We start from the raw sequence: 20,824 nt of genomic DNA, 5'->3' as shown, positions 1-20,824 counted from the left end.
CAATGTTGAGTGTCACCTCACTTTCTGGTTGCAAGAGTATGCTAGATGACCAACAGTCATGACTTGATAACGATAAAATGACCAATGTGACTCTATAGAGATGACCTTGGATTTTCGCTTAATTAAGGAGGAAGTTACTACTACTACCGCATTTGCTGTCCCTCGAAGGTGCAGGCCAAAAATTTGAATGTACTGATTGCTGTTGAAGTAAAAAACAATTTATTCAGTACTATGCCCTATTAATATTACTATAGATGTACTACTGTGGATTGATACAGAATGTGATTAGATAAAATGGATATGCCTTGTCATTTTTATATGTAACAAATATCTGGCTGTCTCCTGAAATTCCTGTTACTGTGTCATACCGAGTCTGTCCTTTTTTCACTGGTGGCATCCGTAAGTCTTGATTCTGCGGGCTGAGAACACTGTCACCTGTGAGTACCTTAGCTAGAAACATCTGGAACAAGCCCTTGTGTGTATGATGTGCATAACCTGCAGAATAGCTGGCATTGACGGCAAAGTAGCAACCGATGCCCCAAGCACCGAGTGACGAGAAACGCATGTCAAAGCCTTCTTCACTGTCATAGATCAACTTTGGATTGACCCTGCGTGGTCCATGGAAAAGGTCCAATTCATTGAGTGCTTGGTTGCCTTTTTCCGACATCCGTGTGCGATGTAGAGCATACTGCTTCCACAGCCAAGGATTCTGTATCCTCTCCAGTTTCATCAGTTGAATCTCTCAGAAAAACAGCAAATAAGTACAATAGACACAATGCAATACTAAACGATTTATAATACCTCTGGTATAGTTTCCATGCATCTGCAGAGGACATTGGTATATTCCTGGGAGCCAGGGATGACCGTATGGAGAATGGCTTTCTTGCTGGCAGCATCAAAGCTACCTTCCCATTCAACTGGCCATATCACAGGTACTTCGGATTGGTTGATTAACTTACTTTGCAGACTGATAATCTTCTCCTGTAAAATGTGGTACAGTACACATTTGTGTCAATAAATGTTATCATAACATGTTCTGTGTCTGTCTGTCTTGTCGTCTGCCTGCCTTTTTGAATACATGTGTTTGGTGCATTGATGCTACTGTATATTTACATGCTTTGAAAGATTCTGCAATAATTAATTAAATGTAGAGCTGATGACTAAGACAATGCTGCTGGTCCATCTCTGATCTCTCTAATACACAATGTCCATGTCCAAAGCTTACATAAGCTGCAGTGACTGCTTCATTGATGCTCACAGCATCTCCCGAGATCACTAATTTCGGCTCACTTCGAGAAGAAGATAAAAACGATGCATTGACACCATACTGAGGACCAACCAACAACAACTGCTGTCTCATTTCCACATCAGTATACACCGAATTAGGCACAGTAACAAGTTTTGACATTACACTGCTCCCAAGTTCTCTTTTACGACGACTATCTTGACTAACAGTAGAAACAGAGCTTAACGGCACAGTGGCACAACTACCGGAAATTTGTCTGACTCCACAGGAATATAAACCATTCATTTGCTGGCTCACAGTTGGTTTTATTTGCAAACTGTTAGCAGCATGGTAGTGTTTTCCTACGGACGTAATCATCACTTTACCAGCAAGAGGACCACTAGACTGGCTGCACGCAGAAGTATGAGACGATGAAGCCAACTTGGTCTTTACACAAGAGTTAGCTACCTTCGCTCGCTTGGGGCAATGTTTTCTATGCACCTTTGACTTGCAGACACAAATAGCTTCACTGTCCTTCGCATTCCAAACTTCCTTCTTTCTCTTTGTCTTACAACTTGTATTTGCATGCTTCTTTTCAGCACACAATTTCTTGTTGTCTTGTTTCCATGATGTGTGCAGCTCAAATGGAGGTAATGCATCAAACTCGTCATCTGAAAACTCACTAGAAGAGTCAACGTAACGTTTACTACTTGTCTCTACATGGTCATTCTTTCTATCTCTCTGTTTTGGCTGTACTTGATCTTGGTAATCACAATCACTCCTGCGCAGTCTCTTCCTGCGGTGACTATCATGGTCCTCATTGGAATGACCAATAAATTCTATTTCTTTAACAATGTCCAAATCGTCATCGCTGCTCTGATCTTCGTCTGACGATTCGGTTGCTAAATATACACAAGCACTTGCTGCTGCTGCTGCTGCTCTTGCTGGTGCTATCCAACTAGGTATACGTAGTTGTAGTGGTTGTGGTGAAGAATCTTGCTGGTGTGTGTCCCTGAACAAAGGAGAATCGATATCGTAGTCCGAGGAATCGTTTCCATCCCAAAGTGGTTCTTGTATCTGCCATTCACCATCCTCTTCAAAACGTTCCAGATCACTCGCCATAGGTCTACTTGCGCATGCTCAGTGCTGTCCTATCACAAAACTTTGAGATCATACATTTAGTTGTTTACTCTCTTTCTAACGGTGTATGCGTATATGCACACTGACACAGGTTTTAAATTATTTGTTAGTCCTCAAGTTGCAATTTCGAGAAGTCGGACATTTGGTCTAGATACATTCCCGTATGTACATAAATTAAAATGGCGGAGGAAACAGTTTCACAGAAGTCGCTGTCTTGCGAGACTTGTGGCAAGGTGTTCAAGGTGTCGAGGAATTTGCGCGTTCACATGAGAATCCACAGCGGTGAGAAGCCGTTTGTGTGCGAGACATGCGGCAAGGCATTCAATCAAGTCTGCAGTCTCAAGCGACACACAAGAATACACACGGGCGACCGTCCGTATACGTGCACGACATGTGGCAAGTCGTTCAAAGAGTCTGGAAAGCTCAAACTGCACAACATGATCCACACGGGCGAGAAACCACGTGTGTGTGAGAAGTGTGGGACGAGGTTCACGACTGGAGGCGATCTCCGCAAACATATGATGATACACACAGGCGAGAAACCGTTCGGCTGTTCTGCATGTGGGAAAACGTTCAATAGGAAGAGTGATATGAAGAGACACAAGACAGTCCATTTGGGTCGGAATGCTGAGAAATATCGAAGGAGACTGAAGAGGAAGGAGATTTCTGAGTTTGATGATGTCTCGTTTTCCTATGTTATTTGTGTTCCACCGTTGAATGGAGCTTCTAATGAGGGAGTTGGAACGAGGAGAGACTTTACGTTCTGTGATCGAGTCAATGTGATTGCGACTTCTGATGTTGTTGTGGAGGATGAGATTCGTTGTTGTGGTGTTGGTAAGGATATGGCGTTTTCTTGTTGTTTTTGGAGTGTTTATACGTTCATCTGTTTGTGCATTTGTTTGTCTAGCTGTCCGTCTGTCTGTCCGTCTGTTTACATATAACACTAAGAGTTTGAGATAAACGACCATAGTGGCCGTAGAAGAAATACCCTAATGAAGAGCCATCTGATGTTTTGTCTGTCTGTCAGTCCGTCTGTTTGTGTGTCTGTCTGTCGGTCTGTCTGTCTGTCCGTCTGTGTGTCTGTCAGTTTGTCTGTCTGTCTCTCTCTCTGTTAGTCAGTCAGTCTGTCTGTCTGTCTGTCTATATGTCTGTCTGTCTGTCTGTCGATCCGTTTGTGTGTCTGTCAGTTTGTCTGTCTGTCTGTCTGTCTGTCTGTCGGTCTGTCTGTCTGTCTGTCTGTCAATAAATCAGAGCTATTGCATGCTTGTTGACATACACACATACCCGGTAGCTTAAATGACTTTATCTGTGTGTCTGTCTGTAGGCCAAACTTGTTGACAATGTTAAAAATACCTTCAGAGAGATAGGGTTTAACTGAAGGTTGATTGTATTGTACGTAAAAGTTTCATGCCATTGAACACATAGTTTAATGCACATAAGCACCACTAGTTGACAGAATCAAATATAATGTAGACTTTACGACCAGCCAGTGGTGCAGACTGGTTGACAATATAACGCGATGTTTTACACATCTTTCCTTTTCTATTGTAGACATGTTCCATGGTCGGTATGGTTCGTGTCCCATAACTCTGTACGTCATCTCGAAACCCATCACATCCGTCGACTTCCAACACTTTGTTCATCCCAACATTGTCACGACATACGGTTTGGCCATGCTTCATGACCACAGATTTGCTCTGGTACTGGATAACATAGCAATGAACTTAGAGCAACTGCTCGTTGAGTTCAATGATAAACTCACTCTTCGTGAACAAGTGGATTTATCTCTCGGCTGTGCGTCTGCTATTGACTATCTTCATTGCCAAATCGGAATCAGCCATGGTTTATTGACATGTAGGAACGTATTTGTTACGAATTGCTTTACTGCGAAGGTAGCTGATCCTGTCGCTGTCAGATTGATGGCTGGATACGATGCCACGCCTACTGTCACCATGGAGAATGACTTAGTTCAACTCGGTAGTGTTCTTCTCAAATTGTTTGGTGTCGTAACGAAAACTGAATTGAACAATGCATCTTCATCGGATGGATTACAAACGGCTTGTTCATTGTATGGCATTATGGAGTATCTAGTGAAAGAGGACCGGACTGTTTTGCCGTCGTCCAAGGATGTGGTGACCGTATTGGATTCTATGAGACAAACCGATCAATACAAGCTGTGTCCAGCAAAGCGTGCCGTTGGTGTCTCAAATCGAGACACGACAAGATTGGATGTGAATATTGTAGTTAATTAATGTGGTTGGTGTGCCATAATTATTACGAATATTGTCACTTCGTACTTGTTATTACATGCACATGTCATCATAATATAGTTGTTATATATATTTGTATTACCTTATGAATTAGATGCGGAAGGTAGCTCGGTCTCATTATGATTGTTGGATTACATTGATTTTTGTACACACTGCTAGCCTCGGATGCCCTAACACGTATTATACGGGACATCAGTAACATACCAATGGATGAGTGCAAGTATCTTGTCGTTGGAGGAGGCATTGCTGGTGTCACATGTGCTGAGCAGGTTAGGGAGTTAGTGGCCTCGCTAGCTAAATGACTCTTGATCTTCGTACTTGACGTTGTGCAGTTATCTCAAATGTCACCCGACTCTAGCATTACATTATTGTCTGCTTCTGATGTCATCAAGTCGGTAGCAAACTTGAAATACGTGAGATCTGTTGTTTCAGTCGATGAACCAGTGATTAAGTTTATTGCTACTAATGGAGTTTAATAATTGAGTTTATAGAATATAATGAATTTGTAATTTTAGTGGGTGAATACTGATTAATTAATTTTAGTTAATAAAGAGGTTAGAGATAATTGAGTTTGTAATTGCTTTAATTGAGTTTATAGTGTATATTTAATTTATTAATATAATTAATTGATTAATATTAATATAATTAATTGATTAATATTAATATAATTAATTGATTAATATTAATATAATTAATTCGATTAGAATACTAAAAAACGAAACTAAGTTTGCTCTTTCAAGCCACAGTTCGTGGAAAGGCAGAGATGTGTCTTATAAAGGAAGATATTCTAGAATTGATCAACACATGCAGTGTTGTTTCATACCACTATGAATTAGGACAGTATGTTATTAGTTAAGTAACATTACACTTAGTTGATATCAAAACAAGGTAAACCAGATTAGTGAGTTTGCACTTGACATGATCACACTGAAACTGTTAGAGTCAGTGTGAGATCGACTCATTGGAATGTAATTTTAAATGCCAAGCAATCTGCTTGTCTTTACTTTAAGTAAGTGACAATTTTTAGGTTACTCGTGTTCTGACTGACTTTGATGTGGAAGAACAGTCGGCATCAGTGCTTGCTGTGAGTTGCCCCAATGTCAAAGTAGTCTTGTCAAAGCTGGTTGGTCTAGATCCCACTGCTCATGTACAGTATATCAACTGTTGGTGTTTTGGCAAATATATTTGATATTTTTATTTTTAGACTGCAGTGGCTAGTGATGGTCAGGTGTTTAAATATGGTAAATTGTGTTTATGTATGGGTGGAAGTCCAAAGGTGCTTGTAATATCTACCTCTCACAGACAAATGACATTGGCATACACGTCACTGTGTTTTTGAATTTTTATTTCAGCTGTTTGGCGAAAGCAATGAATATTGTCTGACTATTCGTGACACGGACAGTGTTAAGGTTGAGTTTGCTTGTTAATCGATGCTCTGATGTTGTGTTTGCAATGCTGTTGTAGGAATTTCAAAGGAAATTGAGTACAGCCAGGAGGGTAGTGTTGGTTGGGAATGGAGGAATTGCAACAGAGTTAGCGTGAGTTGTCGCAACATGATTTATTGCTTTGTGCTGTATTGTTTTGGTTGCTAATTGCTTATTTTATTTATTGATTTTTGCGTGCATCCTTGTCTGTCTGTTTGTCTCTCTGTCTGTCTGTTCATCTGTTTGATTGTCTGTTTGATTGTCTGTTCCTCTGTTCCTCTGTCTGTTGTCATGTTCATGTTTTGAACATGATATCTACCACACATATTACCTAATTACAAAATATGATTTAGAAAAAGTAATGAGTTTGACAACTTAACTTATAGCAGAATCTAAGTGTGGATGTTTGTTTTTTGTCTGTCTCTCTGTTTGTTTCTCGGCTGACATGTATGCTTTTATACACTTCTGTTTTATTGCATTTATTGAATCTGATTGTCTTTTTAGATACGAAATCAGTAACTGTGACGTAATTTGGGTTATTAAGGACAAGTTTATTAGTCGTACATTTATTGATGCCGGAGCTGCAGAATTCTTTTTGCCTCTCCTCACAAGTAGAGACATTGATAGAAGAGAACCAGGACCTGTAAAACGAATGAAGTATACAGTAACAGAATATACTGATTATGAACAGAAGAATGCAGCTCATAGAGGTCCTCCGCCAATGGTAATGATTGCCACTCGTCAAGGAGTGATGTCAAGTCGATCAGCTGCTTATTCTGCAAGTGGATCGGGAGAAGTTAGAAAGGATGGAGTTCAAGGAGGAGCATTGGGACCTGATTGGACTAGCGAATTGGCAATGGCTGGTTCTGTAAAGGAGGTGGGCTACATTAGTACTATATGATTTAAATTACTCATAAGTCAGACGTACAGATTAAATTTTATATATATATATATGGCTCATTACTTTAAAAGTTTAAGCTTCCAGCAGAGTCAATTACTAACATTAATAATTTCAGCCTCAGTCCCACACTTTGGTGGGTTTGAGCAAACGTATTCTTGGACTACTGCATTACTTATAAATATCATATGTATATCAAGTGTTCTTGGATTCTCAAATATTGGTTGTGCTCATGCAGGAGTCAGTTTGGTATATTGTAAGAAGAATTACATACTCAGTTAGTTGAACTTTAATTATGAGGTACAACACTGTAACACGTACTTGCACATCTGATTTGGTGGCTTTAGCGATTACATTGAAAACATATTTTGGATTGAATATCTCAGAATTTTTTGTTTTATGAACACACACACACACACACACACACACACACACACACACACACACACACACACACACACACACACACACACACACACACACACACACACAGATACATATTGTTGATGCCTTTTGCTAACAGTCATCTCTTGGTCTAGTGTTTTAGGCATGTAACAGTAGAGTATGAGAGCGAGGTGTCTCAGTTATTCAATTGTCAAGATTTTAAAGCGTCAAAGTTATTTGAGTTGTATCCTTTGGATCATAATGACAGATACAACTCTGTACATGGTGTGAACACAGATAACAATTCTTGTGGTAACATTACATTTACATGATTTATGTGCTTAGATTGGCATGTGTATGTGAAGCTAACAACTGGCAAAGTCATTGGCTGTGACTTTGTTGTGTCTGCTACTGGCACATCCCCTAATACTCCATGCTTATCAACAATTGCTCCAGTTAGTGGTTTGCTGGCTGCTAGTCAAGGTCATTCACTGTGGATTCCATTTTTAGTTTGAGGTGTGTGAAGAGAAGGGGTTGTATGTGGACCATCAAATGAGGACAAACATAAATGATGTATATGCAGCGGGGGATATTTGCACGCCACGTTGGGAGTGGGCTGCTCATTGGTTTCAAGTGATCATATCCTAACAAATTTGATGAATAATGTCAATTAGACTTGCATCTTGCTTGGTGCAGATGCGATTATGGAGCCAAGCTCGGCAGATGGGAGCCTATGCAGCCAAGTGTATGATGATGAATGATTGTAAGTATTTACCAAACTAAATTTGTATTAAAATCAATGAATTGTGGACAAGTACATGCGTCTGTCTTGTAGCGTGCGTGCACGTGTGCACACGCACACACACACACACACACACACACACACACACACACACACACACACACACACACACGGAATGGGAGGGAAGAGGAAGGGAGGAAGGAGGGAGACAGAAAGATGGAGAGGGCGGAAGATGTATAATGCCATTTTGCCATTTTGCATTTGTTCCAGCTGGTGATGAAAGCCCGATGGACTTCTGTTTTGAACTGTTTGCTCATATTACAAATTTTTTTGGATTCAAGGTACTAAATTTGCATGTAAATTATTTGTATTGCTCAAATTTTGGAATCGCTAGTTTAAGACTTGTGCATTTTCTACTGCTCATTAGGTTGTACTGTTGGGTAAATACAATGCACAAGGCTTAGGGAATGACTATGAACTTCTTCTCAGATGCACTCCAGGCATGATTAGAAAAACACGCATTTTACTTGTTGTCTAGCTCTGTTTATCTTTACAGGGCAAGAATATGTTAAAGTTGTATTACAAGATGGTCGCATGCAAGGTGCAATTTTAATTGGAGAGGCAGACTTAGAGGTAACGGTTTTTGGGTGTGTTAAAGTTGACTTGAATGCAATATTGAAGTTTGAGTGGTTGTGCAGGAAACATTTGAGAATTTGATATTGAATCAGATGGATTTGAGCAGATACGGAGAGTCTTTGCTTGATCCAAACATTGATATTGAAGATTATTTTGACTGATTTATAATACTGTATTATGGTACTGCTACAACCCTGTATGGTAAGGCACTTATTTAATTAATTGATTAATATGACAATTAATACCATACGTTTTTGATGAAGCAAGTGGCAGACTTGAAATACATAATTAACTTTAGTATTAAATGACATCATCAAAAATTTGTGATTCTAGCCGACTGACTGGGTCTATGTTTGTCTAAAACTGGAAATCTTTTGTTTGTTCATACTCTTTATAGATTCATCCATTGCTCACAGAAGAGCATGTGGTTAGAATTTTCAAAATATGTAGAGGTTATAGTATGATTAGCGTGCTCTATGGTTTGTACCAGTGTGAGGGGCGGAGTTATCACCCGAGGCAAAGCCCGGGGGGGCTACAACCCCACTCCTAGTGCCTGTAACAGACATATATCCCGCTAATCATACAATAAATTATTTATTTCATGATCACGTGACATGTATAACTATATAAGTGAGAGTGCGATAATAACCAGAAGTAACTAAATGCACACTTGCAGTGCAATACGTCATATACACCACCTCAATATGCACTCGTGACTGGTCGCATGTCACGTGACCATAGTATAAGTGAATGTACACGTATTTGTCAGACTGTACAGAATAAGCTGACACATTTGTTCCATTTATTGCAACTCCCAAACATTTTCTTGCTGACAGGTGGAGGCTGTTTCAATCATTTGTTAGTTGAGTCAATCTAGAAAAGCAAATTAAATGGCCTCTCTTTGTCCGTCGAGTTATGTGGGAAAGGAATGCTTTAGCTTGTATTCTCATAATGATACAATGCACTTTATATCTTGCATCTCCGTGATATTTCTTCTTTATACTGTAGTCGATCACTGTGTACATCGGCAGTTGTCTTGTCTATCATTTCTGTCTCAGTTGTTAGTTAGCTTATTGTTTGAAGGATACTGCATGCACACTAGAGTTAGGATGAAGTTACGTGAAGCCAACTTTTGTATCTGCTATGGGCATATCTTATTTCTGACACCATCTTCGATTGCATTTTTCACTACTTTGTACATGCATGAGTGCTGTACAGTTTCCTTTCAAACATTCAATAGATTCCTTTCCATTAAGTACATATGGTATAATAGACTAGTGCAACAGATGACTCAGTGGATACTTGCAATTGTCACATTCAATAGTTTCTTGACATAGCATTTGCTAAACATGCATCTGTCAAGAATCATAAACATTATTTACATTCTGCATGCAGAATATGGTCTCAGACACTATAGTGGATTTAGTCATCTCTTATACAGTTGTTTCTCTGGACATCACTGCAAAAGAATCAAAGTGGCTATGCTTCTCATGATGTTGTGTGACAGATTGTGTGCTGTTTTTTTGCTGCCTAGATATTGCTTGTAATCTTCTGACTGTTTTGTAAAGACTAAGAAGGAGAGCTGTCACAAGTGCAAGTTCAAATACAAGGAAGCTGTCATTGTATTTGCCACTTCTGTCATCCATCCAGCCTGAATATTAGATAGCAGTTTATGAACGCAAAACATGTACAGGAGGGCAGACATAAAGATCAGGATAGTACAGGTAGTGTTAGTAAAAAGAGTAGTCTGGCACAGATAAACATATGATCAGGCAAGATACCTGCAATTGGCGGGCCAATGACTGCTGAGCTTGTATATAGAGTGATCATACCCAAGGCAGGTATGCTTCGTTCTTCACCTACTATAGCTACTGTAATCACTTATACGAGAGTTGTGAATGCCATGCCACCCCATATGCTGTCATATAGACTGCTACAAGTGTGAATGTGTGGTAGAAAGAAGTAGCGTAGTAGATATTTCACCAAGCAGCAATAGCATTTGTAGCAACATGATCTTGTATTGTATAGTGAGGTGGTCAGCTATTAGACCAACTGTTGTTGTGCTTACAGCAGCAGACACAGCCAACATTGTAAGCAATAAACCAGACATTTTCTCACTAATATACAGACTATCTTCAGCATGACGTACCTGCAGAGACAGAGTACATGTAACAATTATAAGAGGCAGTACTGAAGACTTACAATGTGATATGTTGGAACAAAAAAGGCACTGTAAATTAGAACTAGCACCAATGTCCAACAATGTAAACAGCAGATTTCGATGGAGACTTACAGCTTTTAAAAAGATTTGCAATTTTTAAATTTGTTTGTGGTTTGTTTGTCTCTGATTTGACCATTAGAGGTCGGTAGAGCACTCCACAGATGATCATAACTAGTCGTAGAATGGTGAACAATTGAAGACTTGTTCTCCATCCGTACTGTTTCATAGCAGTATGACTAACTGGGCCCACTAATGCCATTCCCAGAAATTTTCCAGAGTTGGTCACGCCACAGGCTAGTGATCGTTTCTTTGGAAGTAAAGAGGCAACACACGCCAACAGACGGTATAGACAATAGCAATACTGGTGCCACTAAGAATGCCATATGTTAGAAATGGATGCCAAATTTCTGTTGTAATCGATGTCAATTGCCCAGCTGTCAGTAGTATGGCCGAAATGAATATCATTCGTCTGACTCCAATCTTGACCAGAAGAGTGCTAACCAACGGTGCGAATGTTTAAACCAACCACCAGTAGATTTGTTGATCCTATCAAAACTGTAAACAAGGCAACAAACTTGTGTTCGCAAATAGATCTGCCTGCTGTTCATGGGTTAACTTTGTTTCACAAGACATTATTGTTTCTGAAGTTACACTATTGCCTTAATTAAATAATTAAAACCATATACCTGGTAGTTTTTTATAGCATATGTTTTGACTGCAGACTTAATTGAGGTTAATTAACAATAGGTTCTGAATGTTTTGACACTTGGCACTCATGCCCAAGACTTGTCAGTTTGTTCATTTGAAATATTTAGTTTTGCTTAAATTAATTAATTAAGTAGCTAGACTTGTTACATGCTGCTTTTCATTGGTCTTGTTAGTGCTATACAGATTCATCTATTGTTATGATCTATATTGTGCTCTGCTTTAATTAACAACAATTCAATCATGTTGATTTGCTTACTGCTGGAAACCCATTTTAAAGCTTGTGTTTATGTGTGATGTGTACACTAGGATCTCTCCCAATCAGTTGCTTTATCTTTAATTAATTAACCCTAACTTATGTGTGGCAGATTTTTCAGAATGTTTATGTAATTGGCCCTATGCTAGAGCAATCAAACTGCTGTGTATTTTTAGGGTATATACGGCGATTTTCAGCCTCACTCAAAACACATGTAGTAAGTGGCATGATAGATTGTAATCATGCATGGTCTCTGATGAATATTACCCAGCTGTCCACTGAGGGCACTAGCTGTTGTGAGATTCTTGCTGAAGTTGAGTGCTAGGTCAAGATCTGCATTCGAGTCATTAGCAAAATAGTTCAAGAGACCGATGTAAAGCACTCTGAATGTAAACAAGACTCCACCTCCACAGAAGAAAGTCCGAAGCTGGCGATACAAATGATCCATGTTTCTCAACAGGTTGGCGTAGTTGACGGAAACCACTATAGTTGTTCTTCTGTCCTCCCATTACTCTAACCAGTCTGTATTTTTGTTTTGATCATTTGACGTTATAAGGTTGTGAAGTCCCTTAACTGATGAATATTAGACAATGATGAGCATTGATCAGCAACCACACATAAGTGTAAACAACATGCAGTGTTTGATTAGATTACTATGTCCAATTTTTCAACTTTCAGCTGGAAGTTTAACCGCTGAAAGTTTTCAGAAAGCAAGGCCATCATGAAAAGCTAATTGTGTAATGGATGACACCCTTGGATGCTAATCATGACAAACATGCCAAACTGGTGCACAATTGAGAATTTTGATGTTACTTTATTTTACTTTATTTGGCTGGTGCAGAATGAAAATCATTTTTTTGACATGGAAAGGAATGAATAAGACAGATATATGGAAATAAATAAATAGATAAAATAAATCTATAATTGTAGTCCCAAATGCTTTCTTGCTAACTAGACGAGTCATTGTTGCTAAAGATACTGGACAATATATAAAATCAAGATGAAATTTAAGCAACGTTTGTATCTGGGCATATCCCATTCCTGACACAATACATTTCTTTATCACTTTGTACATGCATGTGGATGACCTTCTTTCAAACACTTCGGTGTACTACAGTATTCCCGTTAGGCAGTAGTATAACAGCTTGATGACTCAGGTGCGTGAACGCTTGTCACATTCAGCAATTGCTTTCTTGATTAATTATAGCATCTGCTACATAACACGTATCTGTCAAGACTTGTAAACATTTTTAGATTCTTCATGTACATGTTGAATACATACAGTCTCAGACATTATAATTTGCATCAATCACACATGGGAGATCTGGTGCAAATGACATACATGCAGCCATGAACACGGAAAAACTATTAAGGATGGATTTAGTCATCTCTTATACACTTGTTTCTTTGGATATTACTATAGTGGTAGCATCAAGGTAGTTATGTTTCTCGAGACGTTGTATGACAGACAGTGTGCTTTTCCCTTGCTTTGTCGATATCACCTGCATTCTTCTGACTACTTTATATAGACTAAGAAGGAGAGCAGCTATCACGAGTACAAGTCCAAATACAAGGAAGCCATCGTTGTAGTTGCCACTACTGTCATACATCCAGCCTGAATATTAGATAGCAGTCAGTAACAGAAAAAATGTGCACGTATATACGGACAAAAAGATCAGGGTAGTAGGTGTACGTACATACAGTGTTTACAAGAAGAGTACTCAGGCACACACAAAAATATAGTCAGCCAAGATACCTGCAATTGGTGGGCCAATGATTGATGAGCTTGTATATAGAGTGATCATACCGATGGCAAGCATGCTTTGTTCTTCACCTACTATAGCTACTGTAATCACTGATATGAGGGTTGTGAATCCCATTGCCACCCCATATGCTGCCATATAAACTGCTGCAAGTGCGAATGTGTGGTAGAAAGGAAGTAGCATAGTAGATATTCCACCAAGCAGCAATAACAATTGTAGCAACAAGACCTTGTATTGTATAGTGAGGTGGTCAGCTATTAGACCAACTGTTACTGTACTTCCAGCAGCAGACACGGCCAACACTGTAAGCAATGTACCAGACTTTTCCGGACCATGTTTCAAATTTTTTTCAGTATGACGTACCTGCAGATAGAGAACATACAGTTTGTAGCAGGTATAAGAGGACAGTATAGATACTGAAGACTTACAATGTGATATGTTGGAACAAAAAAGGCACTGTAAATTAGAACTATCACTATTGCCCAGAATGTAAACAGAAGGTTTCTATGGAGCTTTAAAGATTTCAAAAGTATCTCTGCAATTCGTAATTTTTCTCGTTGGTTGTTTGTCTTTGATGTCACCATTGGAGGTCGGTAGATCACTCCACAAATGATCATAACTAATCCTAGAATGCTGAACAATTGAAGACTTGTTCTCCATCCATAGTCTTTCATGGCCATACGACTCATTGGACCCACTACTGCCATTCCAAGGTATTTTCCACAGTTGGTGACTCCACAGGCTAGTGATCGTTTCTTTTGGAAGTAAAGAGGCAGCACACCCCAACAGACGGCATAAACAATAGCGATACTGGTGCCACTGAGAATGGTGTATGTTAGAAATGGATGCCATATTTTTGTCGTAGTCGATGTCAATAATTGCCCAGCTGTCAGTAGTATGGCCGAAATGAATATCATTGGTCTAACTCCAATCTTGACCATGAGAGTGCTAGCCAACGGTGCAAATACACCACTCACCATTAGACTTACTGATCCTACCCAAGCTGTAAACAACGAATCACATTTGTAGTCACAATGGATCTGCTTGCTGTAAATCTAGAACTTTAGCTTTGCCTTGTTTCAGAAGACATAATTGTATTAATTATAGTATTGACTTCTAGCTGTGTAGTCTTTAATGGCAGAATATTATGATTTTATAAAAACCATTATGTGTACCCAGTTGATTTTTTGAGTTTCGATTACCTGTAGCCAACCATGGCAAAGCTAGGATTTCTCTCAGCTATGCACTAAGTGATGCATCATAGGCGTAGGAACCACAGAGGCCATGCTTCCCAATCAGCAGTCTACATGTACACGTGTCACTATACATATAAAATAGGTCATTGTGAAAACGAGCTACATGCAAGTGCAAGAAAATGAAGAGCTCCAATAATGGCATTCAGGTTGGCCCAAGATAGATTATATATAAAGATAGTGGTAAAAAAGATTTGGTGCAAAAATTCTCAAATTGTGTGTGTGTGTGTGTGTGTGTGTGTGTGTGTGTGTGTGTGTGTGTGTGTGTGTGTGTGTGTTGTGTGTGTGTGTCCGTATTACTTGGCTAGAGAAGACTTAACTTAATTGAGGCTCACAATGGGTGAATGTTTATTACAACTCACACTCATGCATGCACAAAACTTATTTGTCAGCTTGTTGGTTTTGAAATATTTTGCTTTGCTTAGCTCTAAACTCCTACCTTGTTTCATGTTGTTTTCTTGTCCTAACATTCAATGAATGAATGATAAATGATGTATTTATAATTCACATCACTTTTGGATACAACTTAATTAGAGAAAGACTGAAGGAAATCATACAGTTGTCTCAAGTTAGGTAGGTGGGTTGGATACACCTTAATTAATTGACTATAAATTGGTAGTATTAATTAATTAAACCAGTTTAGTTTGTTATTGTTTTCATTGAGAGTTAATTATCATAACGTGGCCCTAATTGTTATTATCTAAAAGTATCATGTTCTAATCTAACAAGCAATCCAATCCTGTCAATTTGCTTCACTGACTCAAAGCCTCTGTCTGCATATGGGTCTGACTAAAGGAACACCATAGATAAAACTAGCTCTCTTGGTCAGCCAGAGCTTACATAGATTACACAATTTACTGTCACAAACTGTATATATTTGTACGTAGGAAAGGTGTACAGTGTACATGTGCTAGAATACTCAGCGCACAGTGTATGAATAGGCATACACGCTCTCTCATAAATATTACCCAGCTCTCCACTGAGGGCACTAGGTACCGGTGCACGTGTTGAGAGATTGTTGCTGAAGTTGAGCGCTACGTCAAGATCTGCATTCGAGTCATTAGCAAAGTAGTTCAAGAGACCGACGTAAAGCACTCCGAACGTAAACATGACTCCACCTCCGCAGAAGAAGAGCCCAAAGCTGGCAAAACAAACTATCCAAGCCCACACTCCATCATGTTTCTCAACAGGTTGGAGTAGTTGACGGAAAGCGCTACAGTTGTTCTCCCGTCCGCTCATTACTATAACCATTGTTTTCCTAAGTTCGTCATGTGACGGTAGGGTCTGATGAAGTCCCCTAACTGACGAATAGAGACAATGGATCATTAGGCGTGTGTGATAATTATATCAAATATGAAGTGTTAATGTTCCTTGTACCGGAAGTTATGATTAGGACGTGGATCTTCTAATCTAATTATAAAATGTCCAAAACACCACTAGATCCCAATCGACGTGCATCATTACGACTCACTAGAACAAAGTAATCTTGCTTTTCTGGCTAACAGTCGTCTAATGATAACAACCTCAAAGTTATGCTAATCTTGACGAACGTGGGAATGGCTGCAAAATTGAGAATTTCTGATTACAGAATGATACTCAACGCATGCGCACAAGTAGCTGCTTTAATTAATTTAATTAATTTAAATCGCGATGTTGTTAGTTAGATTGATCGTTTCTCTAGGCAGGGAGAAAGAAATTGGAAATACGACGTAGATATAGCTGTTCAAAGTCCGATTTTATTAACATGATTTCTAATTGTAATAATGCATGATGTTAATTAGCTAAAGAGTTCTAATCTACTACTTCCAAACATGGTACCACTACAGTACTAGCTCTTTTTCGTACGCACGAGGGCCCGGACACAAAAAATTATATAAAAAATAAAATTAAAATTTGAAAAATTGTGGATACGAGGTTAGACGAAGGTCAGAGGGCAAATGAGGGCTGCATTTTGCACCTGATGGGTGGAGATACGCGAGGTCAGGAGAAGAAAGAGAAAAGCGGCTATAAGGTGCTTTATTCTTCTCGGTCGTCGTCTGAAGTATTGATGAGGAAGAAGGCTGTTGCTGGGATTTTGTCAATGTCTTTAGAGGTGGTGACAGATTGAGATTTACTCAAATGGGCTCTGACAACTGATGAATAGAGACACATGCAGACAGACCAGACAACACACACACACACACACACACACACACACACACACACACACACACACACACACACACACACACACACACACACACACACACACACACACACACACACACACACACACACACACACACACACACACACACACACACACACACACACGGAATGGGAGGGAAGAGGAAGGGAGGAAGGAGGGAGACAGAAAGATGGAGAGGGCGCGGAAGATGTATAATGCCATTTTGCCATTTTGCATTTGTTCCAGCTGGTGATGAAAGCCCGATGGACTTCTGTTTTGAACTGTTTGCACATATTACAAAATTTTTTGGATTCAAGGTAATTTGCATGTAAATTATTTGTATTGCTCAAATTTTGGAATCGCTAGTTTAAGACTTGTGCATTTTCTACTGCTCATTAGGTTGTACTGTTGGGTAAATACAATGCACAAGGCTTAGGGAATGACTATGAACTTCTTCTCAGATGCACTCCAGGCATGGTTAGAAAAACACGCATTTTACTTGTTGTCTAGCTCTGTTTATCTTTACAGGGCAAGAATATGTTAAAGTTGTATTACAAGATGGTCGCATGCAAGGTGCAATTTTAATTGGAGAGGCAGACTTAGAGGTAATGGTTTTTGGGTGTGTTAAAGTTGACTTGAATGCAATATTGAAGTTTGAGCGGTTGTGCAGGAAACATTTGAGAATTTGATATTGAATCAGATGGATTTGAGCAGATACGGAGAGTCTTTGCTTGATCCAAACATTGATATTGAATATTATTTGACTGATTTATAATACTGTATTATGGTACTGCTACAATCCTGTATGGTAAGGCACTTATTTAATTAATTGATTAATATGACAATTAATACCATACGTTTTTGATGAAGCAAGTGGCAGACTTGAAATACTTAATTAACTTAAGTATTAAATGACATCATCAAAAATTTGTGATTCTAGTCGACTGACTGGGTCTATGTTTGTCTAAAACTGGAAATCTTTTGTTTGTTCATACTCTTTATAGATGCTTATATTCATCCATTGCTCACAGAAGAGCATGTGGTTAGAATTTTCAAAATATGTAGAGGTTATAGTATGATTAGCGTGCTCTATGGTTTGTAACAGTGTGAGGGTGGGTTTATCACCCGAGGCGAAGCCGAGGGCTATAACCCCGCTCTTAGTCCCTGTAACAGACATATATCCCGCTAATCATACAATAAATTATTTATTTCATGATCACGTGACATGTATAACTATATAAGTGAGAGTGCGATAATAACCAGAAGTTACTAATTGCACACTGGCAGTGCAATACGTCATATACACCACCTTAATATGCGCTCATAACCGGTTGCATGTCACGTGACCATAGTATAAGTGAATGTACACGTATTTGTCAGACTGTACAGAATAAGCTGACACATTTGTTCCATTTATTGCAACTCCCAAACATTTTCTTGCTGACAGGTAGAGGCTGTTTCAATCATTTGTTAGTTGAGTCAATCTAGAAAAGCAAATTAAATGGCCTCTCTTTGTCCGTCGAGTTCTGTGGGAAAGGAATGCGTTAGCTTGTATTCTCATAATGAGACAATGCATCTTATATCTTGCATCTCCATGATATTTCTTCTTTATACTGTAGTTGATAACTGTGTACATCGGCAGTTGTCTTGTCTATCATTTCTGTCTCAGTTGTTAGTTAGCTTATTGTTTGAAGGATACTGCATGCACACTAGAGTTAGGATGAAGTTACGTGAAGCCAACTTTTGTATCTGTCATGGGCATATCTTATTTCTGACACCATCTTTGATTGCATTTTTCAGTACTTTGTACATGCATGAGTGCTGTACAGTTTCCTTTTAAACGTTCAATAGATTCCTTTTCATTAAGTACATATAGTATAATAAACTAGTGTAATACATGACTTAGTGGCTATTTGCAATTGTCACATTCAATAGTTTCTTGACATAGCATTTGCTAAACATGCATCTGTCAAGAATCATAAATATTTTTTACATTCTGCATGCAGAATATGGTCTCAGACACTATAGTGGATTTAGTCATCTCTTCTACAGTTGTTTCTCTGGACATCACTGCAAAAGAATCAAAGTGGCTATGCTTCTCATGATGTTGTGTGACAGATTGTGTGCTGTTTTTTTGCTGCCTAGATATTGCTTGTAATCTTCTGACTGTTTTGTAAAGACTAAGAAGGAGAGCTGTCACAAGTGCAAGTTCAAATACAAGGAAGCTGTCATCATTGTATTTGCCACTTCTGTCATCCATCCAGCCTGAATATTAGATAGCAGTTTATGAACGCAAAACATGTACAGGAGGGCAGACATAAAGATCAGGATAGTACACGTAGTGTTAGTAAAAAGAGTAGTCTGGCACAGATAAAACATATGATCAGGCAAGATACCTGCAATTGGCGGGCCAATGACTGCTGAGCTTGTATATAGAGTGATCATACCCAAGGCAGGTATGCTTCGTTCTTCACCTACTATAGCTACTGTAATCACTGATACGAGAGTTGTGAATGCCATTGCCACCCCATATGCTGCCATATAGACTGCTACAAGTGTGAATGTGTGGTAGAAAGAAGTAGCGTAGTAGATATTCCACCAAACAGCAATAGCATTTGTAGCAACATGATCTTGTATTGTATAGTGAGGTGGTCAGCTATTAGACCAACTGTTGTTGTGCTTACAGCAGCAGACACAGCCAACATTGTAAGCAATAAACCAGACTTTTTCTCACTAATATACAGACTATCTTCAGCATGACGTACCTGCAGAGACAGAGTACATGTAACAATTATAAGAGGCAGTACTGAAGACTTACAATGTGATATGTTGGAACAAAAAAGGCACTGTAAATTAGAACTAGCACCAATGTCCAACAATGTAAACAGAAGATTTCGATGGAGACTTACAGCTTTTAAAAAGATTTGCAATTTTTAAATTTGTTTGTGGTTTGTTTGTCTCTGATTTGACCATTAGAGGTCGGTAGAGCACTCCACAGATGATCATAACTAGTCGTAGAATGCTGAACAATTGAAGACTTGTTCTCCATCCGTACTGTTTCATAGCAGTATGACTAACTGGGCCCACTAATGCCATTCCCAGAAATTTTCCAGAGTTGGTCACGCCACAGGCTAGTGATCGTTTCTTTGGAAGTAAAGAGGCAACACACGCCAACAGACGGTATAGACAATAGCAATACTGGTGCCACTAAGAATGCCATATGTTAGAAATGGATGCCAAATTTCTGTTGTAATCGATGTCAATTGCCCAGCTGTCAGTAGTATGGCCGAAATGAATATCATTTGTCTGACTCCAATCTTGACCAGAAGAGTGCTAACCAACGGTGCGAATAAACCAACCACCAGTAGATTTGTTGATCCTATCAAAGCTGTAAACAAGGCAACAAACTTGTGTTCACAAATAGGTCTGCCTGCTGTTCATGGGTTAACTTTGTTTCACAAGACATTATTGTTTCTGAAGTTACACTATTGCCTTAATTAAATAATTAAAACCATATACCTGGTAGTTTTTTATAGCATATGTTTTGACTGCAGACTTAATTGAGGTTAATTAACAATAGGTTCTGAATGTTTTGACACTTGGCACTCATGCCTAAGACTTGTCAGTTTGTTCAATTTGAAGTATTTAGTTTTGCTTAAATTAATTAAGTAGCTAGACTTGTTACATGCTGCTTTCCATTGGTCTTGTTAGTGCTATACAGATTCATCTATTGTTATGAT

The 20,824-nt window shown here is 38.9% G+C and overlaps 5 protein-coding genes and 1 long non-coding RNA gene across 7 annotated transcripts in view; 3 read left to right on the top strand and 3 right to left on the bottom strand.

The window, feature by feature from the left end:
* Positions 1-152: 152 nt before the first annotated feature.
* Positions 153-2,417, bottom strand: LOC134194026 (uncharacterized). 2 transcript variants are annotated; one of them, XM_062662922.1, is made up of 4 exons: positions 1,226-2,417; positions 802-981; positions 496-739; positions 153-435 (listed from the first exon to the last, which is right to left on the bottom strand). In XM_062662922.1, exons 1-4 carry the CDS (start codon positions 2,345-2,347, stop codon positions 260-262), a joined length of 1,722 nt encoding a protein of 573 aa, XP_062518906.1. In that variant the 5' UTR covers positions 2,348-2,417; the 3' UTR covers positions 153-259. The 2 variants fall into 2 exon arrangements, with proteins under 2 accessions (XP_062518906.1, XP_062518905.1); XM_062662921.1 differs by having other exon boundaries at positions 153-739.
* Positions 2,418-2,439: 22 nt separating this feature from the next.
* Positions 2,440-4,775, top strand: LOC134194027 (uncharacterized). Its single transcript, XM_062662923.1, has 2 exons — positions 2,440-3,199; positions 3,917-4,775. Exons 1-2 carry the CDS (start codon positions 2,545-2,547, stop codon positions 4,615-4,617), a joined length of 1,356 nt encoding a protein of 451 aa, XP_062518907.1. The 5' UTR covers positions 2,440-2,544; the 3' UTR covers positions 4,618-4,775.
* A 66-nt stretch (positions 4,776-4,841) lies between these two features.
* LOC134193705 (pyridine nucleotide-disulfide oxidoreductase domain-containing protein 1-like) lies at positions 4,842-9,000 on the top strand. Its single transcript, XM_062662542.1, has 15 exons — positions 4,842-4,904; positions 4,968-5,048; positions 5,663-5,782; positions 5,840-5,911; positions 5,988-6,044; positions 6,100-6,173; positions 6,564-6,936; positions 7,497-7,626; positions 7,687-7,796; positions 7,852-7,974; positions 8,038-8,104; positions 8,354-8,424; positions 8,511-8,583; positions 8,640-8,716; positions 8,782-9,000. Exons 1-15 carry the CDS (start codon positions 4,842-4,844, stop codon positions 8,878-8,880), a joined length of 1,590 nt encoding a protein of 529 aa, XP_062518526.1. The 3' UTR covers positions 8,881-9,000.
* Positions 9,001-13,090: 4,090 nt separating this feature from the next.
* Positions 13,091-16,170, bottom strand: LOC134194048 (monocarboxylate transporter 13-like). Its single transcript, XM_062662948.1, has 4 exons — positions 15,886-16,170; positions 14,093-14,667; positions 13,658-14,027; positions 13,091-13,516 (listed from the first exon to the last, which is right to left on the bottom strand). Exons 1-4 carry the CDS (start codon positions 16,166-16,168, stop codon positions 13,293-13,295), a joined length of 1,452 nt encoding a protein of 483 aa, XP_062518932.1. The 5' UTR covers positions 16,169-16,170; the 3' UTR covers positions 13,091-13,292.
* A 1,121-nt stretch (positions 16,171-17,291) lies between these two features.
* LOC134194070 (pyridine nucleotide-disulfide oxidoreductase domain-containing protein 1-like) overlaps positions 17,292-20,824 on the top strand; it is a 4,574-nt gene continuing 1,041 nt past the window's right edge. Inside the window, exons 1-3 of the mRNA XM_062662972.1 lie at positions 17,292-17,401; positions 17,484-17,556; positions 17,613-17,689. Coding sequence (XP_062518956.1) covers positions 17,300-17,401; positions 17,484-17,556; positions 17,613-17,689 — 252 coding nt within the window. The 5' untranslated portion in view covers positions 17,292-17,299. The remainder of the gene's footprint in view (positions 17,402-17,483; positions 17,557-17,612; positions 17,690-20,824) is intronic.
* On the bottom strand, positions 18,914-20,007 carry LOC134194071 (uncharacterized). Its single transcript, XR_009972141.1, has 2 exons — positions 19,903-20,007; positions 18,914-19,849 (listed from the first exon to the last, which is right to left on the bottom strand). It is a non-coding gene; the product is annotated as an uncharacterized LOC134194071 (long non-coding RNA).

The sequence above is a fragment of the Corticium candelabrum genome, chromosome 18, assembly GCF_963422355.1.
Source record: "Corticium candelabrum chromosome 18, ooCorCand1.1, whole genome shotgun sequence".
Taxonomy (NCBI): Eukaryota; Metazoa; Porifera; class Homoscleromorpha; order Homosclerophorida; family Plakinidae; genus Corticium; species Corticium candelabrum.
Note: the sequence above shows the minus strand (reverse complement) of the source record. Positions and strands in the feature narration are given on the sequence as shown.

Bases quoted from the DNA above. Each gene is read 5' to 3' on its own strand.
- LOC134194026 (XM_062662921.1), bottom strand. From the start codon at position 2,347: ATGGCGAGTGATCTGGAACGTTTTGAAGAGGATGGTGAATGGCAGATA. The intron at 982-1,225 runs GTAAGCTTTGGA...CACATTTTACAG, and splicing joins AAGCAGTCACTGCAGCTTAT to GAGAAGATTATCAGTCTGCA. The intron at 740-801 runs GTATTATAAATC...TTTTTCTGAGAG, and splicing joins GCATGGAAACTATACCAGAG to ATTCAACTGATGAAACTGGA.
- LOC134193705 (XM_062662542.1), top strand. From the start codon at position 4,842: ATGGATGAGTGCAAGTATCTTGTCGTTGGAGGAGGCATTGCTGGTGTC. The intron at 5,049-5,662 runs GTGAGATCTGTT...GACAATTTTTAG, and splicing joins CGGTAGCAAACTTGAAATAC to GTTACTCGTGTTCTGACTGA. The intron at 7,975-8,037 runs GTGATCATATCC...TGCTTGGTGCAG, and splicing joins GGGCTGCTCATTGGTTTCAA to ATGCGATTATGGAGCCAAGC.
- LOC134194048 (XM_062662948.1), bottom strand. From the start codon at position 16,168: ATGGTTATAGTAATGAGCGGACGGGAGAACAACTGTAGCGCTTTCCGT. The intron at 14,668-15,885 runs GTAATATTTATG...CGTTGTTTACAG, and splicing joins TGCCCTCAGTGGAGAGCTGG to CTTGGGTAGGATCAGTAAGT. The intron at 14,028-14,092 runs GTAAGTCTTCAG...CTCTATCTGCAG, and splicing joins TTGTTCCAACATATCACATT to GTACGTCATACTGAAAAAAA.
- LOC134194027 (XM_062662923.1), top strand. From the start codon at position 2,545: ATGGCGGAGGAAACAGTTTCACAGAAGTCGCTGTCTTGCGAGACTTGT. The intron at 3,200-3,916 runs GTAAGGATATGG...TTTCTATTGTAG, and splicing joins GATTCGTTGTTGTGGTGTTG to ACATGTTCCATGGTCGGTAT.